Below are 26534 nucleotides of genomic sequence, written 5' to 3'. Positions count from 1 at the left end.
AATGTTTAAAAGTTGAGTTAAAGGGGTCGGGAGTTTAGCCTAGCAGTAGAGTGCTTGCCTAGCATGCATGAAGACCAGGGTTCAACTCCTCAGTACCACATGCATAGAAAAAAGCCCGAAGTGGTGCCATGGCTCAAGTGGAAGAGCTCTAGCTTTGAGAAAGCCCAAGGACAGTGCTCAGGCCCTGGGCTCAAGCAAAAAAAAAAAAAAAAAAAGAGTTAAAGCAAGCACTTATGGCTCCCACTAACCTTACTTGATAGGCTGAGATCAGAAGGATTAAGGTGGGGCCGAGAGTTTGGCCTAGTGGTTAAAGTGCTTGCCTAGCATGCACGAAGACCCGGGTTCGATTCCTTGGTACCACATACTTAGAAAAAGCCAGAAGTGGTGCTGAGGCTCAAGTGGTAGAGCTCTAGCCTTGAGAAAGCCCAAGGACAGTGCTCAGGCCCTGAGCTCAAGCCCAGGACTGGCAAAACAAACAAACAAACAAACAAAAAAACCCAGTAACTCAGTAGAAACAATGTGTAAGGAATTATCAAACAAAGAAAGCCTACTTGTTCTTGAACAGAGGGACTCTTTCTAGGCAGTTACTTTACCACTTAAGCTACACACTCAGCTCTTTATGTTTTTAGTTATTTTTCAATTAAGGTCTTCTATTTTTTTTTCCACGTCCACCCCAGAGCATATTCCTGCTATCTATGGTCTCCAGCACCGACTGAATCACAAGCATGTTCACGAGGTCTACCCTATTGGTGGAAGTGTGGTGTCTAGCTAACCATTTCCCCCAGCAGACCTCTAACCTTGATTCTTCCAATCTCCACCCCTCAGTAGGATGAGCCAGACCTGGGGCTTTAACTCAGGACCTAAGTACAGTTTCTGAAGGTGTTTTATTTATTTTTTTGCTTAAGGCTAAAGCTCTACCACTTGAGTCACAGATCATTTCAAGCTTTTTTGGTGGTTAATTGGAGATAAGAGTTTCACAGTTTCCTACCTGTGTTGGCTTTGAACCCTACTCTTCAAATTTCAGCCTTCCTTTGTTTCAAGCCTGGTTCGACCTTACCCCCTTTGTTTTTAATTAAAAAAAATTTTTATTTAAAGAATTTATTAACATTAATTTTTCATCATATTTCAAATGACATGTTTAACAAATAAGTATTCAAGAAGGGAATTTCTATATACAATCACTGTCACTTAGATTTTAGAACATAATAAAAACTAGGCTGAGGGTTTGTATGTCATACCTTTTGAACACTGTTAGGCCTTCCCGGGTTTTTCTCCTACTTTTCCTCCCTCGACCCACTCCCACCTTTTTTTTTTTTTTTTTAAAGAAATGTATTGCACATAGTCAGCTCTCAATCCAAGGAGATGTTAAGAAGAATCACAATTAGTTCAAAATTGCCATTTAAAGAAAATAGGGGGATGGGAATATACCTCAATGACAGAGCACTTGCTTAGTACGCAAAAAGCCCTAGGATCCATCCTTAGCATTAAAGGAAAAAACAAAACTTGTTCTGTAACATGTGACACTTAACTGTTCTAAAGAACAGTTCACTGGTAGAACTTTTTTTTTTTTTGGGGGGGGGTCAGTTTTTGATTCTGGGCCTGGGCATTGTCCCTGAGCTTTTCAGCTCAAGGCTACCACCCTACTCCTTGAGCCACAGCCCCACTTCCCCTTTTCTAGTGGTTAATTGGAGATAAGAGTCTCATGTTATTTACTGTCTGGGCTGGTTTTGAACCGGAATTCTCAAATCTCAGCCTCCTAAGTAGCTAAGATTGTAGGTGTGAGCCATCTCGCCCGGCCAGTGGTACAACTTTTGACTGGCATGTGCAAGGACCTGGGTAAACTCCCAGCAATGCAAAATACATACATACATACATACATACATACATACATACATACATACATAAAAACACTCGTCATCCATTCCATAGAGATGACCCATTTTTCAAAGTGTGTATCTTCCCTAGGAAACTGTGCCATCACTTTCATAAAACAACAAAATAGAAGCTAAGTCTTGACTTGGGAAAAGGAAGTAAAAAAAAAAAAAAAAAATCGAAGGTCCAGCTGGATGCCAATTGCTCACAACTATATCCTAGCTACTGAAGAAGTTGAGATCTGTGGACCTAGGTTTGAAGCTAGCATATGCAAGAAAGTCCACGAGACTCGGCCTGAGCACTGGCCCTGAGTTCTTCAGCTCAAGGCTAGTGCTCTATCACTTGAATCACAGCGCCACCTCACTTGAGAGGATAAGGCAGAAAGACTGCAAGTTCGAGGACAGCCTGGACCGAATGAATCCATGCTTTAACAGCAACAAAAAAAGGAGAACGGCGGGGCCGGGAGTTTGGCCTAGTGGTTAAAGTGCTTGCCTTGCATGCATGAAGACCCGGGTTCGATTCCTTGGTACCACATACATAGAAAAAAGCCAGAGGTGGTGCTGAGGCTCAAGTGGTAGAGCTCTAGCCTTGAGAAAATCCAAGGACAGTGCTCAGGCTCTGAGCTCAAGCCCTGGACTGGCAAAAAAAAAAAAAAAAAAAAAAAAGCAGAATGGATAGTGTTTTTATCATCATTACCTAAAGAGTAAGATGTATAGGTTGATATATGCATGAAGTTAGTCAAGGCTTCAAAATTAATCAGAATTTGCAAGTGAAAAGTTTCACATGGTAAGAAAAACCTGAAGATATAATAAATTTCCTTCAGAACTCATGACACTAGGCATTTTTCTAAGGAATTTTGCCAATCTAGTTCCTGAGAGACATATAGAGAACTCAGTTTCACCCACCTGATTAGATCCTCCAGTGGCTGATCCCGTTCTATCTGCTTCAGCCGGCTGGCCAGGACCTCAAGGCCTGAGTATAGCAAATTACGATTGCCAATGTGAAAAAATCCACTCCTAAAAGAGACAAGGTGTTAGGTGGTTTGCTTGGCTTTGAGGTCATCACTTGGGCAGCATTGCAGGATCCTAGCCTCCAGCCTGCATCAGCAGCAAGTCAACAATGTTTGCAGAGAATTGTTATGTTTCGAGAATCAAATTCAGTCACAGCTCTAAGTCAAAGTGCTCTCAAATAGTTTTTCCTTAAAGATCTAACAGTGCTTAGTTTTTTCTCATTCCCTTCATTTCCAGGATGTTAGTCTCCTGCAAATATAAGCATTTTGTTAATTGCTGCATCAAAATTCAATAGGGTATGTGATGAAACAAGTCAAGTCTTCAAAGTTCTGTGTAAGGACTATATTTCATATTGCTCCACTCTTCTCAAGCCCGAACTAGCATTTTGATAAAGCCCTTTTCATTGTTGTTTGAGTAGTTCATAGCAATATTTTCTAACTGAATATGAGTTCCTTTCTAATTCATCCTACATACTTTTACCAAAAAGGTTTTTGTTTTTTAAATTTCTTTTCTTTATTTTTGGTACTGGTACTAGATGTGTGAACTCAGGATGTGGGTATTGTCCCTTTAGGTTTTTCAATCGAGACTGGCACTGTTACGTTGAAAATGAACTATAGGGTGGTAGCGTGCTCACCTAGCATGCACGAAGCCCTGGGTTTGATTTCCCAGAAATACATACACTATGACGCTATGACTCAAGTGGCAGAGCACTAGCCTTAAGCAAAAAGTGGTCAAGGACAGTGCCCAGGCCCTGAGTTCAAGTATTAGGACTGGCTAAAAAAAATAAAGAAGAAGAAAATGAACTACATACAAATTGTGGGTGGGGTCAGGAGGGAAAAACTATATGACAAGGAGTAATAATACTCCACAAGAAATGTACTCATCTGGGGCCGGGAGTTTGGCCTAGTGGTTAAAGTGCTTGCCTAGCATGCACGAAGACCCGGGTTCAATTCCTTGGTACCACATACATAGAAAAAAGCCGGAAGTGGTACTGAGGCTCAAGTGGTAGAGCTCTAGCCTTGAGAAAATCCAAGGACAGCGCTCAGGCCCTGAACTCAAGCCCAGGACTGGCAAAAAAAAAAAAAAAAAAAAAAAGAAATGTACTCATCTGATTTATGAAAGTGTAACCCCTCTATTTCACCTTTATAATAGCAATTTAAAAACCAGATAAAAAGAAAAAATTGTGGGCTGGGAATGTGGCTTAGTGGTAGAGTGCTTGCCTCGCATGTATGAAGCCCTATGTTTGATTCCTCAGTACCACATAAACACAAAACGGCAGAAGTGGTGCTGTGGCTCAAGTGGTGGAACGCTAGCCTTGAGCAAAAAGGAGCTCAGAGACAGTGCATAGGCCCTAAGTTCAAGCCCTAGGACTGGCAAAAAATAAAAAATAAAAAAAATTGGTACTTAACCATTTGAGCCACATCTTAACTCCCAGCTTTTTGCTGCTTAATTGGAGATAAAAAAAAAAAAATCCTCATGGATTTTCCTGCCCAGCCTGGCTTCAAATTGTAATTGTCAGATCTCAGACTGAGTAGCTAGAATTACAGGCATGAACCACCTGTGCCTTACCAAAAAGATTTTCTTAAGACACAGCTTTCATTATATTATAGCTGGATGAAAAAAATCTCTAAAATGCTTTCCTACACATTCACATTTTTCTGCCCGACCTTCGAGTCCCAGGAAAATCTAACTTCTAAATCTTTTCCTCCATAAAAATTTTCCAAGTACCAGGTATGGGTGGCTTATACCTGTAATCCTAACTACTCAGGAGGCTAAGATCTGAGGACTTTGATTCAAAGCCAGCCCCAGCACAAAGTCTTTGAGAGACTCTTATCTCCAGTTAATCGTCAGAAAACCAGAAATGGTACTGTGTCTGGAGAGCCAGGGACACCACCAATGGCACTCACCATTTTCTGCAACAAATCTGTTGGGTTTTGTGTGTATGTGTGTGCCAACACTAGGGCTTACCATCAATGCTTAACACAACGGTGCTCTATCACTGGAGCCACAGCTCTACTTTTTACAGTCCTACGAGCAGTATGTGAGTGTAGCAGTTGTTTTACCTTCTTACTGACACTTGGAAAGTCTTTCCTTTAGCCACCTTAATGGGTGTGCTACACCATCTCATTGTGCATTTCCTTAGTAACTATTAAAAATAAACAGCCTGGGCCAGGAGTGTAGCCTAATGGTAAAGTGCTTGCCTAGCGTGCACAAAGCCCTGGGTTTGACTCCTCAGTACCATATACAAAGGAAAAACTAGAAATGATGCTTTGGCTCAAGTGGTAGAGTGCTATCCTTGAGAAAGCTCGACAATGCCTAGACCCTACCTTCATGCCCAGACCCTGACTTCAAGCCCAAGGACTGTCCAAAAACAAAAAATGACAAGAAAAAAAAAATCCTTCTGTGTGTTTAATTGCTATCTGTTATTTCCTAGATGAAGTATCTATATTCAATGCTGGATGTCAGTGGCTCACACTTATAATTCTAGCTACTCAGGAGGCTGGGATATGAGAAATATAGTGCAAGGCCACTCTGGGCAGAAGAATCTACAAGACTGTCTCCATCAACCAGCAAAAATCCAGAAATGAAGGCACAGCGCAAGTGGCAGAGTGTTAACTTTGAACAAAATACCTGAGGAAGAATGTGAAGCCCTGAGCTCAAATTCCATGCCTGTTCATACACATGGACACACAGAAACAATCTCTTCCAATCACCCACTGCTTTTAAGGACAAAGGACTCAAAAACGACTAGTTAGCCAGTAGTTAGCCAGGTGTAGTGGATCACACCTATAATCCTAGCTACTCAGGAGTCTGAGATCTGAGGATCAAGATTGAAAGCCAGCCCAGGCACTGAAGAATGTGAGACTCTTTTCTCCAATTAACCACCAGAAAATGGGAAGAGGCGCTGTGGCTCGGGTAGGGCAGTAGCCTTGAACTGAAGAGCTTCAGGGACAGCACCCAGGCCCAGAGATCTGTGTAGCAGGAGAGATGAATAATGTAATACCAAAATATGGTTTTAATCACGAGAGATTTAATAGAGAAGTAGGAGGGTACTGGGAGTAAGAAGAAAATGCCTGTGAATAAGTGAAATTTAAGTCCAAATCTTAAGAAATGAGGCCATTCTGCAAAGACTAAGGAACAAGAAGTGTGGAAATTTTGGTAGAAGTATGTGCGCGTGAATCCTTTCAGCTGAAAGCTAAGTAGGTGACCAAATGAACTCAGAATGGCCCCAGGCAGAGGGATAAACAATACGGGAAAAGGCAGACAGTAGGAGGCCTGAAAAGCTAGGCAAGAGTGTGAACAAGAGCTAAATTGTGAGTGACTGTTGTTCTTAATGTACTCTCTTTTTTTCTTCTCTTGTGTTGCCCTTTGGTTAATCTCATATTGTTACAGAATCTGACTTTGTTATCTGGTATACTAAATATATGTTTATTTGAAATAGGAGGGGAAAAATGAGGAGAGGGGGTGGGGGAGGGAAATGTGGACAAAAACATGAGAAGGGTATCAATGTGTGAGAAATAACGCACCTTCTATCTGGCAAATATAACTGTAATCCCTCTATACATTAAAAATTTTTAAAGTCCATTCCAAAAAAATAAATAAAAATAAAAGTATCATTTCTGAAAAAAAAAAGTGTGAACTCAAGAAAACTAGTAGCAATCAGGGGGACAAGAAGTGAGACTTAGTGCAGGCCCGAGATGCTGGTAAGGTAGAAGCAATGGAGGGACAAAAGAACAGATGACTGATTTGATTTAGAAGACAGAATCAACAGGACTTGGGGATCCCAAGTAGGAAGGATAAACAGTAGACAGTAGAGACAAAATGATAAAGAGCGTAACTCCTGGTTTTTGACCCAGAGAACTGGGGATGGCATTTATTGCACCATGCAAAGCCGGGGAAAGAGATGATACACTCATTTTGGATGAGGTGTCGATGACACATCTAAGCAGGTGCTGAGAAGTCAGTTGGATATAAATGCCTATAGCTCAGAAGATAAAATGAATCATAAGTTTAAGCTTGGGAAAGCTTTCCCAGAAAACCTGTGTTAAGGGATGGATTGTAAAGGCCTATCTCTGAATAGAAGGATTTAAAGGATACATCTCCCTATTCTATTTTTCTCCAAGCTGAACCTTTCAACTCTCTACCTCCCTCCTAAAGTCTACTTACCCTTTAAGAACCTCAAGTCTGGATGCTTCTGCAGTGTTCTGAGAAGCTCTAGCTGACAATTAGTTTAATTCTTTATTATATGATTTGAGACTTAATTACAATTTATTTAGAAGCGATTTTCTAACTGAAGCCTTAGCTAGCAGGCAGTGGCATATACTTATAATCCTAGATACTTGAGAGGCTGAGATCTGAGGATCACAGTTCAAAGCCAGCCCAGGTAGGAAATTACAACTCTTTTTACCAATTAGCCATCAAAAAGTGGGAAATGGAAGTATGGGTCAAGTGGTAGAGTGACAGCTTAAAATGCAAAAGTTGAACAAGGGTACAAGTCTTAAATACCAGCCCCAGAACCAGCAAAAAACAAAAGTAATTATATAATTTAAGTCTCATTAGTTATTTTTTTGAGATGGGGTTTTCCTATGTGACCCAAGCTGGTCTTAAACATATCAGCTAAAGCAATACATTTACCTCAGCCTCTCAAGTAACTAGTACTACAGGTGCATCTCACTACATCCCACTCCTCCAGTTATTACACAATTCAGTAAGACTAAGGAGAGGGTAATTATGTAATTCCAGCTATATGGGAGGCAGAGATTGAGAAGAACATGGCTTAAGGACAACCTCAGCAAAAGTCTGTGAAACTTCATCTCACTAATAAGAATCTGGAAGCTGGGTGCAGTGGCTCACACCTGTAATCCTAGCTACTCAGGAGTCTGAGATTGGAAGATCAAGGGTCAAAGTCTGCCCAGATACTAAAGGTCATGAGACTTTTACCTCCAATTAACCACTAGAAAACTGGAGGTAGTGCTGTGACTCAAGTGGCAGAGAGTCAGCCTTGAGCTGAAGAGCTCAGAGACAGAGCTCAGGCCCAGAGTTCAAGCCCCATGACCAACCAAAAAAAAGAAAGTGGGTGTAAGATAAAATGAAGAATAAAGCATCATAGTTACATAAAGTTTCTAGATTTTTTCCTTCTTGTTACTTTAGTCACTCAGTTTTAAGAGAGTGCATACTTAACACTACCTACTAGTATACTTTCTATACTTACCAAGCAAAAAGGCTATGAAAAATCTGCAGTAGCTTCTGATAACAGGAAGACATTATATGGGATTCCTGAGTTTTCCCTCCTGGCCTATCAACATGAGTCTCAGCAACTGAGCACTAAAAAAGAGAAAAGATCTTAGGACAGATCCTCTAGCAATTACAATTTTTCTTTAATTTTCTTCAACAACAACAACTGAACTCTTATGTTGATTTAATGATTTCTAAGCCTCTAATACAATAAGATAGTCTCTGACCTGGAAGTAGTTGTGAATGTTCTCTAAATGGTTACACATAGGGGCCAACAGCTGAACAACACAATGAACAACTTCCTGGGTAGATTTCTGATGGAGATGTGAGAATCCAACATTCCAGCTTCCTTTATTCTATAATAAAATAAGACATGGAAAGAAACTATTGAATAACATTTTCTGAAATCAAAAGTTCATTAAAGCCAGGCATTACTAGCTAATGTCCAGAGCTACTCAGAAGGCTCAGATCTGAGGATCACAGGTCAGTGTCAGACTGGGCAACAAAGTCCATAAGACTCATCTTCAATTAACCACCATAAAACTAAAAGTGGAGCTGTGGCTCAAAGTAGTAGAGCATTAGCCTTGAGACTGCACCCAGCCCCTGAGTTCAAGCCCCACAGCTGAACAACAACAACAAAAAAAATGGTTCATTAAGGAGCTATGATTCCAGATAGGAGTAGATAGGAGATCTGAGCTGGTAACCTAGTATGCTTTCTTTCTTTTTAAACGGTTGTAGGGCTTGAACATAGGACCTGGTCGCTATCTATGAGCTTTATTGCTCAAGACTAGTGCTGTACTACTTTGAACCACTGCACCACTTCTAGTTTTCTGATGGTTAATTGCAAATAAGAGTCTCAAGGACTTTCTGCCCTTACAAGCTTACAGATCTCAGCCTTCTGAGTAGCTAGCATTAGAGGCATGAGCCACCAGCACACAGCTTTCTAGTATGCTATTCTGACAAAGGAATAATGAAGAGATGGCTTCTGTAAAGTAATAATAGTGGTTGATTTAAAAACTTCAGCCCATCACAATAAGGTAAAGATCACATAAAGTAAAAATTCTTTAGTTATGCAGGAAGCATAAATAGGAAGACTGCAGTTCAGTCTGAACCAGGACCTATTTAGATGGACAGGAATGCAAACAATACAAATAATACCAAAAAAGAACCAAGAAACCAGATGCATTAATGTTCAAATACAATATTTTACTGATCCCACCATCCACTTGTCCCTTCCATGCTAGATGCACATTTATACCTATTCTATATATCTGTGACCCAAACACAAAAGGGACAACTTACTCGTTACTAACATTTGCTTGTTTCCAAAACCACTGAGCTCAAGTCCTATTCTGCCTCTACTTACCTTAAGGAAGGGAATTCTCTTGGCAAAAGAAGGTGTCAGTTTATTCTCTAACTTGTGGGAGAGATCTTCCAGCAAGAAAAGCAGCTCAGGAGGCCCAAGTTGCATAACCTCTGTAGCCTGTTACATGAGCAAAGGGGGATTAATTCTAAGTGCATTTTACCCATCGTACTGTTGGCACATTTCACATCTACTCCATTCATCCATGGATGGTAGGTAGAGAACTTGACTTTCTTTTGTGGGGCTTGACTTAAAAGCTTGAACTCAGGGCCAGGGTGCTGTCCCTGAGCTTTCTTGCTCAAGGGTTATCATTCTGCTACCTGAGCCACAGTTACAGTTCTGGCTTTTTTGTTATTTGGAGATAAGAGTCCCACAGACCTTTTGAACTGCGAACCTCAGATTGCAGCTTCCTAAGCAGTTAGAATTACAAGCATGAGCTTCAGGCACCCAGCCCTCCCTCTCTCCCTTCACTCCTTTCCTAATAAGAATGGATCTGAAAGGTTAGATATAGGATTACAGTCAGGCACTTACTTCAGTGTGCATATCAGTATCTAGGAAAACCTTTGTTACAAGTCCACAGTGTAGAATAGAGAAGACTTCGATGTCCAGCTCTCGGAAAAAAGCATGATAATTTTGTAGTGACCCTGACTTCTTTCCTTCCATCTCAGTGGACTCCTGGCAAAAAAGTAACAGCAATCAAAAGAATAAGTAAGTTTTCTATGTTCATCTAATTTTTGTGAGTGTGGGCTAGCCTAGAGCTTAAACTCAGGGCCTACCTGCCGTCCCTGAGCATTTTTGCTGAAAGCTAGTGTTCTACCACATGAGCCACAGCTCCACTTTTAGCTTTTTAGTAGTTATCTAGACTTTCCAGCCTGGGTTGCTTTTGAATTGTGATCCTTAGATATCAGCCTCTTGGGTAGTGAGGATTACAGGCATGAGCCATCAGTGCTCAACGGCTAGTCTAATTTTTAATGAAGATTTAGTCCAAATACACATTTATTTTATGCAAAAAGTTTCATTCTCATTACATGGAATCTTTTTTTTTAGTCAGTACTGGAACTTAAATTCAAGGCCTTGTGCTTGCTAAACACTCATGCTAACACTGGAGCCATGATGCCATATTTTCACTACACTTTTTTCACCAAAGTGTACAGCACAATTTAATATGGGAATACAAATCAAAACTATCATCTGTGGCCAGGGACCAGCGGCTGATGCCCATAATCCTAGCTACTCAGGAAGTAGCACTGTAGGTAAAAGTGGTAGAGTGCTAGCCTTGATCTAAAGAGTTCAGGGACAGCGACTAGGCCGAGGTCAAGCCCCATGACCAACAAAAACAAAAACAAAACCACACTATCATTTGTGGTTCACTTCTATTTAGGGCTGAACTACTAGGCAAATCAAGGCATCAAGATAACACATATTTGTGGACTTAGTAGTTAGGAAGATCTGACTTCACATTCTAGTTGAAACAACTATACATTTTGTGTCTCAGGAAGAATATCACTTATACTCTCAGGAAAACTGAGTTTTTAGGACAATTAGAGAATATATGAACTATTTATAGGTCTATATCTAGATGTCTATCAATAGCTAACTACATAGATGATATCTATCCTCTCAAATATCTGTTGGTCGGTCTATCTATCTATCTATCTATCTATCTATCTATCTAATCTACATACATAAACAAAAGTAGCTAAAATAGAATTAGAGCCAGTAGTCAGGAAGTTTCACAAATATGTGAAATAGATCCTGTAAATGATAGTTTCAGGAAGAAGGGACAACAAAAGAAGTAGAGGCGTGGCTCAAGTGGTGAAGGGCCAGCCTTGAGGAAAAAGAAAAAAAGTAAAATCGTGAGTCTCTGAATTCAAGCTAAAATACCAACTCAAAAAAACAAATGAACAGCCAGGTACAGTGGCTCACGCCTGTAATCCTAGCTACTCTGGAGGGTGAGATCTAAGGATCACAGTTCAAAGCCAGCCTGGACACTAAAAGGTCTGAGACTCTGATCTACAATTAATCACCAGAAAACCAGAAGTGGCACTGTGGCTCAAGGGGTAGGGTGGTAGCCTTGAGCTCAAGAGCTCAGGGACAGCACCCAGGCTCAAGAGTTCAAGCCCCATGACGAAAAATAAAAACAAAAAACCAACAACAACAAATAAACAAAGGGTTATATATCAGTCTAATAGTATAGTCTACTTAAGCTCTGAGTTCAAACACTAATACTGCCAAAATACAAAGGTAAATTATAAAGCAAATAACCAATAAGAGTGTAGCTCAAGTGGCAAGGCACTTGCCTAGCATACAATCTCCAATATCACACACAGAAACAAATGAATAGCAATTTAAAAAAGAGTAATTAGGGGCCAGGAGTTTGGCCTAGTGGTTAAGTGCTTGCCTAGCATGCACGAAGACCCGAGTTCGATTCCTCGGTACCACAAACATAGAAAAAAGCTGAAAGTGGTTCTGCGGCTCAAGTGCTAGAACACTAGCCTTGAGAAACATCCAAAGACAGTGCTCAGGCCCTGAGTTCAAGCCCCACGACTGGCAAAAAAAAAAAAAAAAGAGTAATTAGAAAAAACAATGGTGTGGCAACGATGAAAATTGAGAGTCTTGTTCAAATTGTGCTTTTAGCAGACTCCATCTGCCTATCTGTTCCCTAATTATTTGCTTCATAAAATGTAAGGAATCAAGCTGGCTTTCTGTAGACCTCAATGGCCTTCACACACCTTGTCACACACAGACACAGGCTGAAATTCCAATACCTTGTCTAAGTGGCTTCTACCAGACAGCTCAGGGTCGCATTCTGTGTTATCCTCCTTGGAAGGTTTGTCAGAGGACAATACTTTGCTGCCATCTGCTTTGCGTTTCATTCCTCCTTGTATTGCAAAAAAGAGAAAATTACTTAAGTAGTTAATAATCCTGCAGGCCTCAAGAAATAACTTCTTGAAAACTAAATTAGATAATAAGCTAGTGAAGAAAGGATTCAAGTGCATTATCTGACGCCTTGATACATAATCTTTTAGATTAATGACAGAGATAAATGGAGAACATACTCACCTAACTTTGTTTTTTTTCTGTTTTTTGCTGAAGCAGAACTGCTATGAGGTATTACATTTAAAGTTTCCAAGTCAAAATGTGCAAGAGGAGGAACATAGTCTGGAGTGACTGAAACAGAGAGCAAGCAGGCTTGGTGTGAACCAACCACACAGACCTGGGATGCAGTCACCCAACTGGCTAAAATTGTTCTCCAAAATTACCCGCTGAAGCAATGACTGTATGTGAAGACATATTCTGCATAGCAAAACAGCCAGAAAAATTAGAAGAATATTACTACAACTGATTCTGATCAAGAAATAAATTACATAAAACAAATAGAAAAAGGACTAAAAATAAGCTTGCATTTGAAATCTAAAGAGATTAACATTAGCCACAGCAGATTTTATTGTCATCATTTTAGATGAAGACTTGTCTACATTTTCTCCAGATTAGCTAGCAATACCTCCTTTTCTCTTTCCTTTCCCCCTGCCATTTAATTCACTCATTCATTCAATATATTTTCTGTGGTACTATGTGTTAAAATAAAGGCCTCATATAATTGAGCCATATCACCAGCCCCTTTGTTTCTCATATATATACGTATTTTTTTTTCTTTTTCTTTTTTGAGGATTGGAAGGAGATAAGAGATTGATCTGAAAGTACAGCATGCTGTACTCACAAATCATATCCTTTGCTTCTTCATATAGGAGGCTCCTTTCTTATTTCCTTGGAATTTGGTTCACAATTTTTTTTTTTGTGGGTCATGGGGCTTGAACTTGGCCTGGGCGCCGCCCCTGAGCTTTTCAGCTCAAGGCTACTGCCCTACTCTTATACTTGTAATAATAATCACTTAACTAGTTGAAGACTCTGGCTTTTGGAATTGCTGGCTTTTGTTGTCACCTAAGTTTCAACTTAAACTTCCTATTGCTGAAATACACCATTGCATCTTATATATTGTTGAGGCTCCATGAAAGAAAAATAATGTAATTTAAGATAAAGTTCAAGCCGAATGTGGTGGCACACAGTGCTACTGAGTAGCTAGTAATCTTAGCTACTCAGGAGGCTGAGATGTGAGGATTGAGGTTCAAAGCCAGCCCAGGCACTAAAGACTGTAAGGCTCTTATCTGCAATTAACCACTATAAATGGGAAGTAGTGCTGTGGCTCAAGGGGTAGGGCAGTAACCTTGAACTGAAGAGCTCAGGGACAACATCCAGGCCCAGAGTTCAAGCCTCACGACCAACAAAAAAATGAAAGAAAAAGGAACTACTTACTAGCCAGGTACTAAGTTCAAGCCCCAGTAATAAAAACAACAAAAAGAAGAAAAGAAGAACTACTGAGATGTAACAAGAAAGTATCCAGTAAAGGACTAAGGCTGCTTCTGTCCAAAGTAGTGAATATGTTTATGAATATGTATTATGTGGCTGCCCACCTCTTAGGGCCAGGGACTATCTCAATTGGTGCTTTACACAAAGCAGTGCTTTTTTAGGACTTTGTCCCCATTACTTGCTCCTTGATATGGAAGCAAAATTCACATGCAGTTAAATACATACATGTACATATATAGGGTTTTGTTGTTATTAAAATATTTCTTTTCCTGCTCATTACACCTTTTCTTTTACTCAGAGATATAGATTTCTATTACTGAACCAAAATTAAAAGCTAAATTCTTGCTGGGCTCATGGCTATAATCCAAGCTATTCAGGGGTCAAGAGATTTGAGGCTCACAGCTGGAAGACAGCTGGCAGAAAAGACTTCATGAGACTCATATCTAGGATATACTACTCAGAAAAGGCTGCAAGTGGCACAGTGGCTCAAGTAGTAGAGAGCTATCCTTGAGCCAAAGAAGCACAGGGACAGCATCAAGGCCTTGAATTCAAGCCCCGGGACTGGTATATGCGCGCGCACACACACACAGAGCTAAATTCTTTTATCTCTCACCAAGGACATAAGGTTATCAGGATAGGATCTCCTTACCTGCCAAGTACTTTTCCAAGATATCCTGTAGCCCTACAATATCTTTTAACCGAGTGAGTAGCTTCCCCTTAATTTCAGGTGGTGTTTGTAGGCAGAAGGCATTCATAACCTACAAGTACAAATTATATGCTTAGACTAGGACATGTTCAGATTCTAGCTTTATTATATGACCCACTGAGAGCTAAACGATGTCACTTGGCAAAATCTGTGAGTTTAATATGTACTGTAGTTTAGATCTTAAAAGTCCTCTATGGTTGGGAGTTTGGCCTAGGGGTAGAATGCTTGCTTTCCATGTACATAGATCCAGGTTTGAAACTTCACTCATAGAAAAACCTGGAAGTGATGCCGTGGCTCAAGTGGTAGAGCTCTAACCTTGAGAAAGCCCAAGGACAGTGCTCAGGCCCTGAATTCAAGACCCAGGATTGGCAAAAAAAAAAAAAAAAAAAAAAAAAATCCTCTTAAAGTTCATATAATAAAGAAGTTCATATAATAAAGTCTCTATCCTAGTTAGTGGGTGGTGGAGCTTTAAGAGTTGGGGCCAGTGGGGACTAGTGGCTCACACCTGCGATCCTAGCTACTCATGAGGCTGAGATCTGAGGATCATAGTTCAAAGCTAGCCCAGGAGATAAAGTCCATGAGACTTTAATCTCCAATTAGTCACAGAAAGCTCCAACAATAGAATGCTAGCATTGAGCAAAAAAGGGAGTCCAGGGACAGCTCCCAGTCCTAGAGTTCAAGCCTCATGACCAAGGGGAAAAAAAAAAAAGAAAAAAGACACAGGACCTTAGGGAGACTTGAAGTCATTTGGGTGGTGCACACTTGAAGGTCCTTTCCTCTTTGCCTTTGCCTCCTAGCAAATGACTTTGTTTTGCCCCTATCAGGGATGGGAAGGCCTTAGCTCACAGACCCTATAAGGCTCAGGAAATCTAGCACTTGCTTCTCATTAGCTGCATAATAATCTGTCGGCCACTTTTTATATTTTGTATAGTCTATAAGAGATCCAAATGCCATTGCCAGAGAAAAAGGTCCCCACCCCAGTTCTACATGCTCAGCATACGATAACACAAGCCCAAAGCCAGGGACCAAGTGACCAGGAAAGGAACTCCAAGCTGTCAACTGAAATAAACCTTTCATGTTATGAGGTGATCATCTTGGGTATTTTGCTATAGTGATATCAAAATTTTACATTGCTAACTGACTATATAAACATTCTTTGGCAAGGTGCTTGGTAAGGAAAATCCCTGAATCAAAGTAGAGACTTTTTTTTGGCCAATCCTGGGCTTGAGTTCAGGGCTGGAACACTGTCCTTAAGACTTTCTCAAGGCTAGAGCCTCAGCACCACTTCCAGCTTTTTTCTATGTATGTGGTACCGAGGAATCGAACCTGAGTCTTCATGCATACTAGGCAAGCACTCTACCCCTAGGCCAAACTCCCAGCCCCAAGACTTTTCTTTTGAGGAAGATGGGGAGGAGGCAGGGCAGTACTGGAGACTGAACTTAGGGCTTTGCACTTGCAATTATACCACCTGAGCCATGCCCCCAGCCCTAGAGAACCACCTTCATTACCTATCTACATAGTACTAGTCATGCACCAAGGCAGGACATCTGGAGGGCACCCTCTTGACTCTGCCTCTTACTAATAACCCTTTGTGACCTTGGCTGGCCTTAAGCTGAGATTGTATTTCATAAACCTCGGATTGAACATCCTTGAAGGAAACTATGGGCAGGAAATAAAACATTTAAGTAACTGCTTACCTCTCGGAACCAGTTTAGTGTAAAAAATATAAGTGAACACATGAACGATCGCTCCTTAGCCGACATGGACTCCAGCCTTCCTCCTCCAGGCTCCAAGTCAGTAAGAAATAGAGGACAATCTACGAAAGAAAAACAAACATTTCAAATTCTCCTTGTTCAAGCCAAAGTAAGATGGATGTTGCCCCCTAGAACTACGTTCCTCCTTGTTTAGCTTGTACTTATGGAACAAGCTTTAATTAACCCCAAAAAATATTTTCTATCTGGGCACCGGAGGCTCATACCTGTAATCCTAGCTACTCAGGAGGCTGAGAGCTGAGGAACAAGGTTCAAAGCCAGCCTGGGCACTAAAGTCCATGAGACTATTATCTTCAATTAACTACCAGAAAACTGGAAGTGGTGCTGTGGCTCCAGTGGTAGAGTACTAGCCTTGAGCTAAAGAATGCAGGCCTAGAGTTCAAGCCCCACAACTGACTCACCTCCCCTCACTAATAAATTTCTTATTAGACTTAAAAAATTTCCATATTACATAGCAATCAACAAATATAATTAAGAAGTTTGAATAACATGAAAGAGAATGACTGGGAAGCAGTTAAATGCTAAGTGATTAGCACAATGAGATGCTAATAAACATACTATTTGTCTATACCATTCCATTATTCCTCCACTGCCATAGGGAGTCAGAGAACTCCTTCTTACACACACCATGAACTGATGTCAATGTTAACCACAAGAGTGGTTCATGTTATACCTAGAAGACCATCAATCTCCTCCAGGTTCCCATTATGTTGTCTTGCCACACAAAGTCTTAGTAACCGGAAATAGGGCGCCAGGCACAGTGCAGATACCAATCTGAAAAGGGAAAAACAATGCATTGCTACAACTACACTTTACAGTCTAAGTGGTTTTAGTACATGTCTACAGAGCCGACCACTGTAACAATACTTTTACCCAAGACAAATACTTACTTCCAAGAGAAAGTGGCCAGAAATAATACATTCTCAAGAAACCACAATAACCTAAATTGCAAGAAGTCAGAGGATATGTACATGAAGTAAAGGTAGATGGAGGAAGGCAGAAACGGTTGTTTACAGGATAGAAAGTAAAGGGTAGAGAAAAAGGAACAGAAAAGGAAATAGCCTGCATACTATTTGCTGGTTTTCACAAGGCAATACACATCTTAACACTAAGATTCAAGAAAGTACCAACTATCTGCCCCTTCCCTCTGCTTCCTCCAAATACTTTTTTATTCAAGTTCCCCAAAAGTTAAAAAGACAATGTAATTCCCTATGAACATTTAAAACACAAAGAAGCTTCAGAGAAAGAAATTTTAAAAAACATACTGACTTTTGCCCTGGTTCCTGTGAAGTTATTTGACCCCTATCTTCTGCAAATTTCCAAGACAGCAACGGTAGGAGATTAATTGCAATCCCATCACGAGTATTGTATTCTTCCAGTCCATACAGGGCTTTCACAGGAAACAGAAAGTCACTGTGAAGAGAACCCAGAATCTTTATGCCTCAGCTCAAGGGTAAGCAAGGCTATAGGAGAAATTAGAAGCAAGAAAGAACACTGGGGCCTGGAGTATAGCCTGGCAGTAAGAGTGCTTGGCTAGCATGTATGTAACCCAGGGTTTGATTACTCAGTACCACATACTAAGAAAAAGCAGAAGTGGTGCTGTGGCTCAAGTGGTAGAGCACTAGTCCTGAGCAATAAGTGTCTAATCCAAGGATAATGCCCAGGCCCTGAGTTCAAGCCCCAGGACTGTTTAAATAAAAAAAAAAAAGCTTGTATCAACTACCAAACAGCACTTACCCTTTTGGAACAACACAGAGGTCCACCACAAAGGCATCCTGGAAATCATTAAAGATGGTCTGGCCTGCCCATTCCTGAAGGAAGCAAGCAAACAAACAAAACAGACAGTGTTTCCCAGTGTGGACTTGCTCTAGAATGCAAGGTAAATTACTGTTAACCCTTCCAAACCTCAGTGTTCTTTGCTAAAGGGAAGATGAATACAGACTTCATTATTGTGAAGTAGAACAGAGATGAATACATGCAGAGTACTTCATCCAGTGTTTGTAGGCTAGGGATGGTGAAACAGAAGAGGTCTACTAACACCCTCATCAGTTACAGCCTTCTCCCCTATCACTACAGGAAGGAGACCTCGTGAGAGCTCCCAGAGATGAGGTGCTTAACAACAGCCTTCCTAGTTATAAGCTGTGAGAGCTTACAAGAACTCACACTGCAAGAGAAGCCAGAAGACTGCATTGTAAAGCAGTTTTCATGCTTTACTACTTGAAGGAACAGGCTGGGTATAGTGGCTGGTGTTTGTATTCTTGGCTTCTCAGGAGTCTGAGATCTGAGGATTGAGATTTGAAGTTAACCAAGCAGAAAAGTCCAGTGAGACTCTTATTTCCAATTAACCAGCAAAAAAAGTCAGAAGTGGAGGTAGAGCTCAAATGGTGGAGTAGTAGCTTTGAGAGAAAAGGCCACGCAAGAATGCAAGGTTGGCTGGTGCTGGTAGCTTACATCTGTCATCCATGCTACTCAGGAGGCTAAGAACTAAAGAGTGATTTCAAAGCCAGCCAGGTAGGACCGTCTAAGAGACTCTTATCTCTAACAGGCTCAACAGCAGAACACTTAGAACACTTGCCTGGCAAGTACAAGTCCTTAAGTTCAAGTCTCTGGAAGGGAAGGAAAAGAGAAAAGAAAAAAGAAGATGCAACACTTGTCTTACCAAGGTTTTTGGAGCTAGCTTTCCCTCCTGGATCAGGTTGGCAAATTCATCATAGTAGAGTGCTGAGGCCTGAGGAGATTGCTCTGTACAGGACTGAACTAACTGCAACAAGGAGGTCACCTGGAGGAGACAAAGAGAAAAACATTCTACAACTCTTGGGATGCCAAACTTTCTTAAATTCCATTCACCTGTTTCAGTCTTGCCAGCAACACTCTCACTGAGATTCTCCTGAGCCTAATATGTCCTGTTTCTTTCCAACTGCATGCCATTTCCAAGTTTATTAGACACATACAAGACAGATTAATTTTTCTAAAGAAAAACTTTGATTGTGCCATTTCCATGCAAAGAAACCTTTAAGAACTACTTCTGCTTCAAAAGTGAATTAAAAAAAAAAAAAAAGGTCCTACCCAGGCTCTGGTGACTCATGCCTGTAATCCTAACTACTTAGAAGGCTGAGATTTAAGGACCGTGCAGTTCAAAGCCAGTTGCAGCAGGAAAGTAACCTCCAATTAACCACCAGAAAACTAGAAGTGGCTCTGTGTTCAAGTGGTAGAGAGCTAGCCTTGAATGAAAAGCTCCAGAATCGTGCCCAGACCCTGAGTTCAAGCCTCGCAGCTGGAAGAAAAAAAAAAAAAATCACCCCTGATTTTCAAGGTCCTTTTTTTTCTACCTGTGAATGAGTTTTCCATTCTACTTATCACTACACTATTTTTCCCTAGACTCACCCAAGTTGTGTATGCTAGACAAGCTAGACAAACATTCTACCACAAACCCACCACCTCAACCCAACCTGCAATTATTTAACATCAACTCAGTTTTTTGGCTCAAAGTATATAGCTTAGAGAGATTAGACAGATATAGAAATAAATGAAAACAAAACCAAAAATCTTTAGTATTAGAAAATGAGTATAAGGAAGCCAGAAAAATAGTTTGGAAACCAAGTACTGTTTCTGGTGAGTCAGCCACGATAAAAAGCAATCTTTAGGTTATGCACTCACATAAAGTGCACCTCTATGACGGCTCACCTGCGTGCACTTGTCACTGCTCAGGTCAGCTTGCCCTTGGGTAGAATTAGAATTACTAGAAAGAAGAAATTTTAGTTTTATTTTCATAATATTTTACAACAACTGGTAATAAGAATCTTGTTTTCTGTCACACACAGCAGAACATTTATTTTGCCCATACAATATGTGGGTTATAGCAAAGGATGGCTTGCTCTCTCTATGAGTAACACTATGTTATCTGGGCTCATCTCAAACTTCTGGGCTAAAGGGATTCTCCCATCTGAGCCTTCTGGAGTGCTACAGGAACTAGAAGTATATATATCACTATACCCAGCACACACACACAGTCTATACAATGTAACGTTTTATTTTTGTAGGACAGTGACTTGATGGATCCAGTGCCACAGAAGTCAGTCTGCCAATGTACCTGTCTCCTTCCATGATTCCAGCCATGGTGACTGCACCAATAATCCCAATGAGCTTGTACTTGAATATAGTGCTAGAGAGTTGTTTCCGGACCACCATGTACAAGTCATCCTGCAGTGAGACGAGGACAGAGAAAATGAAGTGTTGGAATGGCAGAAAATGTATGGATGTTGGAATCACAAACACCACCACAAAAACCATATTAGGAAGGGGTCTACCATTTACTAAGTATGTGGAGCACGGGCCTCTTCCTGGCTTTTTTGATAGTTAGAGACAGTCTCCAGGCTTTAAACAGTGATCCTCAGATCTCAACCTCCTGAGTCGCTAGGACAACAGACTTGAGTCATTAGTACCTACCTAAGCAAGCTAACTTAAGAGAAGATCTAATATACCTAGTACCTCCTGGCACACAATATGCATTTACTATTTGTGGTAAGAAAAGAATATTTAAGCCTATCTGAGGATTGTGGTTCAAAGCCAGTCCAGGCACTAAAGTCCGTGACACTCTTGTCTCCAAGAGTAGGGCTCCACAGGAAGTAGGGCTGTGGCTCAAGGCGTAGGGTGCTAATTTGAGCTGAAGAGCTCAATGACAACATGCAAGCCCACAGTTAAAGTCCCAGGACCAACAAAACAAAAAACAAAAAAAAAAAAAAAAAAAGAATTTTTAAAATGCTGAGATATGGGGCCAGGAGTTTGGCCTAGTGGTAGAGTGCTTGCCTAGCATGCATGAAGACCCGGGTTTGAGTCCTCGGTACCACATACATAGAAAAAAGCTAGAAATGGTGCTGAGGCTCAAGTGGTAGAGATCTAGCCTTGAGAGAGTCCAAGGACAGTGCTCAGGCCCTGAGCTCAAGCCCAGGACTGGCAAAAAAAAAAAAAAAAATGCTGAGATATGACTATGCACTCTATTTCCTCTACTACTACACAGACTAGTGCAATTTTATTTAGCAAATTGAAAATGGAGAGATTTAAAAGATTCTCAACTGCGCATAGTGGCTTACACTCCCAACTGCATGGGAGATGGAAAATTAAATGATCACAGCTTGAGGCCAGCCTGGACAAGATGTTAGCAAAACCCTACCTATCTCAACAAACAAGCTAGAGGAGATAGTTCAAGCCTATGAATCTAGCTGTCCAGGAAGCACAGGAAGATCATGGTCTGAGGAAAGCCCAGGGAAAAATGCAAGGCCATATGCAAAAAAAATAACGAAAGTAAAAAAGAACTAGAAGAACTAGAAGCTTGGCTCAAGTGTTCCAGCTAGCAAACATAATATTCAACACTCAAATACCACCAAACTAAAAAGAAAACAAAGCCAAAGTTTTTTTGTTTTTTTTACACATTTTTTTATTACCTGGATGTGGCTGCTAGTTTCATGTTGTTTGCTGAATGCCAGTGTGCTGAGAATATAGAAGAGTTTTCTTATTTGTCGAGGGGAGATATTCTCCAGATAATCTAAAATGCCCTTTAAGAAACACAATGCCAACAATGAAGTTAGAAGCTAGAATGAATCTCTTTAAATTAAAAAAGAAATTAAAATCCTTCTTATGGCTTCAATATGAAATGGTACCCTCAACCTATGTACTGGTGGCCTGCCTGTCAGCTAACAAACTTTTGCTAAGTGAATGAATCTTGAGAGCTCTGACAACATTCACAGATTCTTACATTATATGATGGTGTTATTGGCCACTGGTGAAAAGGACATAGGGCCTAGCTACCTGTCACTAGAAGCATGCCTTCCAAAGACTTGTCTTATCCGTACTACCCATTCCTTTATCTCAGCCTCTGCCAACTACACCTGCTCTGATATTCTTTCCAAAGTAATGGAGCCAACTGACCATGGACAGAAACCTCAAAGATTGGCCGGACCCCAGGAACTCACACCTATACTCCTAACTACTCAAGAGGCTGAGATATGAGGATCACGGTTCAAAGCCAGCCCAGGCACTGAAAAGTCCATGAGGCTCTTATCTCTAAGCACCATGAAACCAGAAGTGGCACTGTGGCTCAAAGTGGGAGAGCGCTAGCCTTGAGATGAGGAGCTTAGGGACAGCACCTAAGCACCTAATCGACAAAGATCAAAAGCGAAAATAAAGCTTTCCTCCTTTAACTTGTTCTCTAAGGTATGAATCATTGACAAGAAGTCATCTGCTCAATGTGCCCACTGGACTCCAAACCACAACTTCCAACTATCCTAAACCATGTACTCACGGTATGTAAATGGCATCTTCACCTGGGTTTCCTAAGATTAAACACGTGTACCTAGATGCCTGGCTTCTTAAAGACACATATCCCTACATAGATTCTAATATCAAACTGTCTTTTTTTTTGTCAGTGGTAGAGTTTGAACTCTGGGCCTGGGTGCTGTCTCTGAGTTCTTTAGCTCAAAGCTAGAGCTCTACCACTTGAGCCACAGCACCACTTCCAGTTCTCTGGTGGATTACTGAAGGTAAGAATCTCATGGACCTTCCTGTCCCAGCTGGCTTTTATCACTCAGCCTCCTGACAGAAAAGAGCCACTTGTGTCAAGCTCTTCTGGCTTTTTCCTGGTTAATGGGAAGTTGAGAGTCTCATGGATCTTTTTGCCCTGACTAGCTTCCAACCGGGATCCTCAAATCTCAGCCAGGATTACAGGCATGAGCCGCCAAACCCTGGCTTCATTACCCTGAAATGTGACTTGTGTGTCTTATTATCACCAAAAATGATCTCCATCCTATAGCACTCAGAACAAAGCTTGGCACATAATTAGGCACAAAAATATGGCTCAGACCTGCAGTGCTAGCTATCAGGAGGCCGAGATCTGAGATTGTGTTCAAAAATAAACTTGGCAGGAAAATCTGCAAGACTTTGATCTCCAATTAAGCAGCAAAAAGCTGGAATTGGAGCTCAAATGGTAGGGCACTAACCTTGAGCAAAACAGATCAAGGACAGCATTTCATGTCTTTAGTTCAAGCCTCAGGACCGGTGTGTGTGTGGGGGAAGTGGAATGTTTTCTAAATTAATACATGTGTCATATTTTAAAGTAGGTTGCCTATCATTCAATTTTCTATCTACCTTTCTCACAACGTAACAGTGCTCAGTATCTAAAGAACACCAAATACATTGTTTTTAACAAATCTGATAATGCTCAGATATATAAAGCAAATAAAAATCATTTGATGTCTACCAGTGCAGATAATAGATACCTTGACAAAAACGGCATTGAGTCTCATAGCAGAAGGGTTTAGGGTGATCAGCTCGAGGAGGACATCCAAGGCAGCATCCACTTCAGCTGCATTCCCACTGCAGACATGTGTCACCAGGGCACCCACCACTTCCTTCAGGGTAATGGCGAGAAAACTTAGCGGGGCTGTGCTGACCCGGTTAAAGTCCAAGTCTTATGTATTAACTACCTTGTTAAAACACAGTTATTGGGGCGGGGAGTTTGGCCTAGTGGTAGAGTGCTTGCCTAGCACGCATGAGGACCCGGGTTCAATTCCTCAGTACCACATATATAGAAAAAAAAAAGCCAGAAGTGGTGCTGAGGCTCAAGTGGTAGAGCTCTAGTCTTGAGAAAGCCCAAGGACAGTGCTCAGGCCCTGAGGTCAAACCCAGGACTGGCAAAAAAAAAAAAAAAACCAACCAAACAAACAAACAAAAACACAGTTATCAAGCTGGGAGAGGTGGCTCCAACTGTAATCCTAGCTACTCAAGAGGCTGAAATCTGAGGATCGAAGTTCAAAGCCAGCTACAGCACTAAAGATTGTGAGGCTCTTATCTCCAATTAACCAGGGAAATGGGGGTGTGGTTCAAGGGATAGGGCAGCAGCCTTAAGATGAAGAGCTCAAGGAGAGTGTCCAACCCCAGAGTTCAAGCCCCATGACCCCCGCCCCTGCAAAAAAAAAAAAAAAAAAAAAAAAAAAAGCCAGCCTTGAGCAAAAAAAGCTCAAGCACTATGCCACCCTTTAATTCAAACCCCAGGGTTTGCACAAAAAAAAAATCTTGAAAGGGGACCAGCAATGGTATATTTCCTATTTGACATATGCAAGACCCTAGGTTCAATTCCTACTATCATAAGAACATTATTTTTTTTTTGTTTTTTGGGTTTTTTTTTTTTGCCAGTCCTGGGCTTGAACTCAACACCTGAGCACTGTCCTTAGGCTTTCTCAAGGCTAGCACCCTACTACTTGAGCCACAGCACCACTCCTGGCTTTTTCTATGTATGTGGTACTGAGAAATCGAACCTGGGTCTTATTCCCTCCTTGTACAGATAAACATGTCAACATACCTGCTGGCAGTAAGTGTCAAAAAACCTAAAAGCATATGTATACAGGAGACTGCCAAATGAAATTATACTTGGGTCTTGTGAGTGAAACAAACTTTGAGCCAATGACAGAATAGATGGACAAATATCCTTAAGAACCTAGAAGGGAAGAAAGAAAAGAAATGCAGGCGGAAAAAAATCTTAGTTATAACAGAATCAGTACGTAGTAACCTCTTAAAAACATACCCTCCTTTGGGTATTAATTTTTCTCCCCAACTCTTTGAATTTCCTTCATGCATACTATACAAGTTTTCCACCACTAAGCCTATTGCTGTCATTTTCACTTAAGAAACCTTAGTTTTTACTTCAGTCAGGATAATCCTTCAAAATTACAATTTTCCCTCAGGATAAATGAAATGTCATAGGTACATAAAACTATTTTAAAAGGTTAATAAGAGCTGGGCATGCCTATCATCCGAGCTAGTCAGGAGGGTGGGATCTGAGGATTGTGGGTCAAAGAAGCAAATCTGGACAAAAAAGTCCACGAACTCTCCCCCCCGCACCCACATTCTGTTAGTTTATTTCAAAACATATTAAAAAGAAAACACATGTATTTATTTATAGATTTACAAGATTATCTACATTTATAAAGAAAAAATGATGAAGGATTAATTATATTATCTAATAAATACTGCAATTAACCTTTATAGTTGCTTAAAAAAATTGCCAATACTTCAATTTAATTTGCCATACACTATTGCAGCATGTCCCTAAATAAAATTACATTGCCGCAGGCGCAGTGGCTCATGCCTGTAATCCTAGTTACTCAGGAGGCTGAGATCTGAGGATCAAGGTTCAATGCCAAACCAGGCACAAAAGGACTTGAGATTCATCTCCAATTAACCTCTAGAAAATGGGAAGTGGGGCTTGGCTCAAGGGGAGGGTGGCAGCCTTGAGTTGAAGAGCTCAGGGACAGGGCCCAGGCTGAATTCAAGCCCCATGACCCACACAAAAAAAAGAAAACAAAACAAAACAATCCAACAAAGCTCCAACAATACTTAGTAAAGGTCTGGAAAGGTTAAGATGATCTTCCTATGTTTTTTCAAATCAGTTGGACTGATTATCCGACACACTTACCAGATCATGGACACAGAATGTATTCTCTAGCAGATGCTTTTCAATGTGGCCTAATCGAATCTTGCTTCTGAGCACCCTCTCTATGTACTTCTTCGTGTGGGTGCTGGTGCTGTAGAGGACCAGAAGCATCGCCACATCAAAAATCTACATCAGTAAGAGGCAACAGGAACAGCTTAGTAAGTCAGTGGATCCACTACAGCAGAACAGTACTCTCACCTTTTCTCCCACAAAACAGACGGATGAGATTAATTTGCTTCATATATTTCAAGGGGGGAGACACACACACACACGCGCGCGCGCACACCCCCCCACACCACACATACACACACTGTATACATTTATATATACAGACACATACACAGAACCCAGAAAAAATTTTCTGGAGAAATTGTTTGTTTTTTTGGTCAGTCATGGGCCTTGAACTTCAGCTGAGGGCTAGCACTCAACCACTTGAGCCACACTGGCACTCCAGACCTCAGTTTGTTTGTTTTTTGGGGGGGAGTGATGGGGCAAGGGCGGGAGAGGGGTAGTGCAAACGGGGGTGGTGTTTAATTGGAGATAATAGTCCCAGGGACTTTTATGCTCTGGTTGGCTTTGAACCGTGATCTTGAAGTCTCAGCCTCCTAGCCCAGCCTAAGTGCCACAACTATTACCCACAGTATCTCTTAAGAAAATGCTGGAAATAAACTCCAAAAAAATGGAAGCAAGGGTTTCTTTCCTTTATGGCTGTTCCTTCTTTATG

General features: G+C 41.0%; 1 protein-coding gene across 1 annotated transcript in view; it reads right to left on the bottom strand.

Moving 5' to 3' along the window:
* The window catches only part of Fancd2 (FA complementation group D2), a 63923-nt gene that overhangs the window by 16086 nt on the left and 21303 nt on the right, over positions 1–26534 (bottom strand). The window contains exons 15-33 of the mRNA XM_090323962.1: positions 25793–25936; positions 24680–24814; positions 23598–23729; positions 21768–21878; positions 20417–20526; positions 20011–20065; positions 18986–19105; positions 18064–18137; positions 17596–17739; positions 17000–17100; positions 16252–16370; positions 14498–14606; positions 12544–12651; positions 12249–12361; positions 10012–10155; positions 9484–9600; positions 8345–8473; positions 8095–8207; positions 2778–2888 (exon numbers count right to left, since the gene is read on the bottom strand). Of these exons, the coding sequence (XP_090180088.1) occupies positions 2778–2888; positions 8095–8207; positions 8345–8473; positions 9484–9600; positions 10012–10155; positions 12249–12361; positions 12544–12651; positions 14498–14606; positions 16252–16370; positions 17000–17100; positions 17596–17739; positions 18064–18137; positions 18986–19105; positions 20011–20065; positions 20417–20526; positions 21768–21878; positions 23598–23729; positions 24680–24814; positions 25793–25936 (2189 nt within the window). The remainder of the gene's footprint in view (positions 1–2777; positions 2889–8094; positions 8208–8344; positions 8474–9483; positions 9601–10011; positions 10156–12248; positions 12362–12543; positions 12652–14497; positions 14607–16251; positions 16371–16999; positions 17101–17595; positions 17740–18063; positions 18138–18985; positions 19106–20010; positions 20066–20416; positions 20527–21767; positions 21879–23597; positions 23730–24679; positions 24815–25792; positions 25937–26534) is intronic.

The sequence above is a fragment of the Megascapheus bottae genome, chromosome 33 (genome assembly GCF_031878675.1).
Source record: "Megascapheus bottae isolate mThoBot1 chromosome 33, mThoBot2.hap1, whole genome shotgun sequence".
NCBI classification, from domain to species: domain Eukaryota; kingdom Metazoa; phylum Chordata; class Mammalia; order Rodentia; family Geomyidae; genus Megascapheus; species Megascapheus bottae.
This window is presented reverse-complemented; position numbering and strand designations above follow the sequence as displayed.